Source organism: Myotis davidii, unplaced genomic scaffold, assembly GCF_000327345.1.
Source record: "Myotis davidii unplaced genomic scaffold, ASM32734v1 scaffold238, whole genome shotgun sequence".
NCBI lineage: Eukaryota > Metazoa > Chordata > Mammalia > Chiroptera > Vespertilionidae > Myotis > Myotis davidii.
In genome coordinates, this window is record NW_006293779.1 from 2,584,317 (window position 1) to 2,585,876 (window position 1,560).

General features: G+C 56.9%; 1 protein-coding gene across 1 annotated transcript in view; it reads left to right on the top strand.

Annotated features, from left to right (window-relative positions):
* CAPN13 (calpain 13) overlaps positions 1-1,560 on the top strand; it is a 68,965-nt gene that overhangs the window by 41,588 nt on the left and 25,817 nt on the right. The window contains 1 exon segment of the mRNA XM_015566345.1: positions 493-578. Within this exon segment, the coding sequence (XP_015421831.1) occupies positions 493-578 (86 nt within the window).

The following is a 1,560-nucleotide window of genomic DNA, read 5'->3' on the forward strand; positions in this document are numbered from 1 at the left end:
TGGTCCCAGTCCTGCTCAAATCCTCCTCCTCACTCAGGACAGCGCTGTGAGACGCAGCACTGCTCCCAGTGGGCACCTGGCAGGGAAGCAGCAAGGTCTGGGGTAGAGATGTCGGCTGTGGCAGGGCCTGGAGGAAGCTTGAGACCCACATGTCCTTCCCTCTGCAGCTGGAGGCAGCAGTCATGCTATTTGCCTGCTGTTCAATCAGGCTCACCCCAGTTCTGGGGTTCAGTCGGAAGGAACGATGACGTGGCCCCTGCTCGGCGAGGTGCTGAGCAGACGGAGCCATGTTCTCCTCTGCCTCATTCCAGCTCTGTGCAGGCAGCAGGCATTGATTTTTATTTGTCCTTATTTATTTTTTTTCTGGCTGCAGCCAAATGAGGTCAGAAGTTAAATTAGTCCTTGGAGGTAAAGAGCAGCTGCATCCATATCCCCTCTTTCCGCTGACTTTGGCTGGAGGCCTCTGACGGTGTCCTTTTCTCTTCCTTGCAGATTCAGTACCGGCGGGGCTGGGAAGACCTCCTCCGCCTGTGGAACCCCTGGGGCCAGGACGAATGGCGAGGGCGCTGGAGTGACGGGTATGGTTTCCGAGATCCTCTCTATGTCTCACCGAGCCCCCTATTCAGAGAGGCCCCTGCCCATGGAGTCTGTCTCCCCTGCTGTGAAGCTCAGTGTAGGCTTTTCCAGATCACACCTGTCTGACTGTCAGTCCATCTCACACTCCCATGAGGCCACTCACCAGACATCTATTAGGCACTGACTGTGTCCTGTCTGTGCTACGTGCACTGTTGGGTGGATGCTATGGGACATATACAGATGACAATGCCCAGTGGAAGGTCGCAATCTAAGCTTTGGAGCTCATACCCAGAATTGGTTGAAAGCATGAAAATAAAAAGTGGAGGCAGAGAAAGAGCCGAGCTCCACCTGCCAGGAGAGTGGAGAGAAGGCCCTCAACCCATCACTGGGATTGCTGGGATTCTGTCCTGATGACGCCGTGTCCTCAGGGTGAAAAGACTTCTTTAGTGGGAGGGGGTTAGGGAACTGAGACAAAGGTCTGGATGGATATCGTTTTACTCAGTCCGGCTGGGTTGACGCCCTGCCCTACTGACCCGAACTCTCTGTGGCTGGTGCCGGACCAGCACCTTGCTCGGAGTAGGAATGGATGGAGCTGAGCGGGTCTCAGATGCCCCTGCTGGCCATGCCCCGGGCAGCTGCTCTCAGACCCAGCTGACTGTGGGGATCCAGTTGTGTGGTCAGAGGTTCCCAGAAGGGAGGCTGGCCAGAAGCTCGGCTGGCATGCCCCTGCTGCCAGGAGGACTAGTCCCTGAGCCCCATCCCCTTGCTGACTGGGAATGAGATGACGGTCCTGAGGACAGAGGGACGGTGACACTTACTTGCTGCCCTGGGCGGTGCCGGTGGGCCCGCTTGTGGCATTCCTCTGGGCCCATAAAGGTGTTTCTCTGATCATGAAAGTGTTGACCCACATGGATCAGCGGCCACAGCAGCATTGCTGGTGGGGAAGGGGGTCGGGGTGTGGAGAGAAGAAGGGAGCAGGAGAGA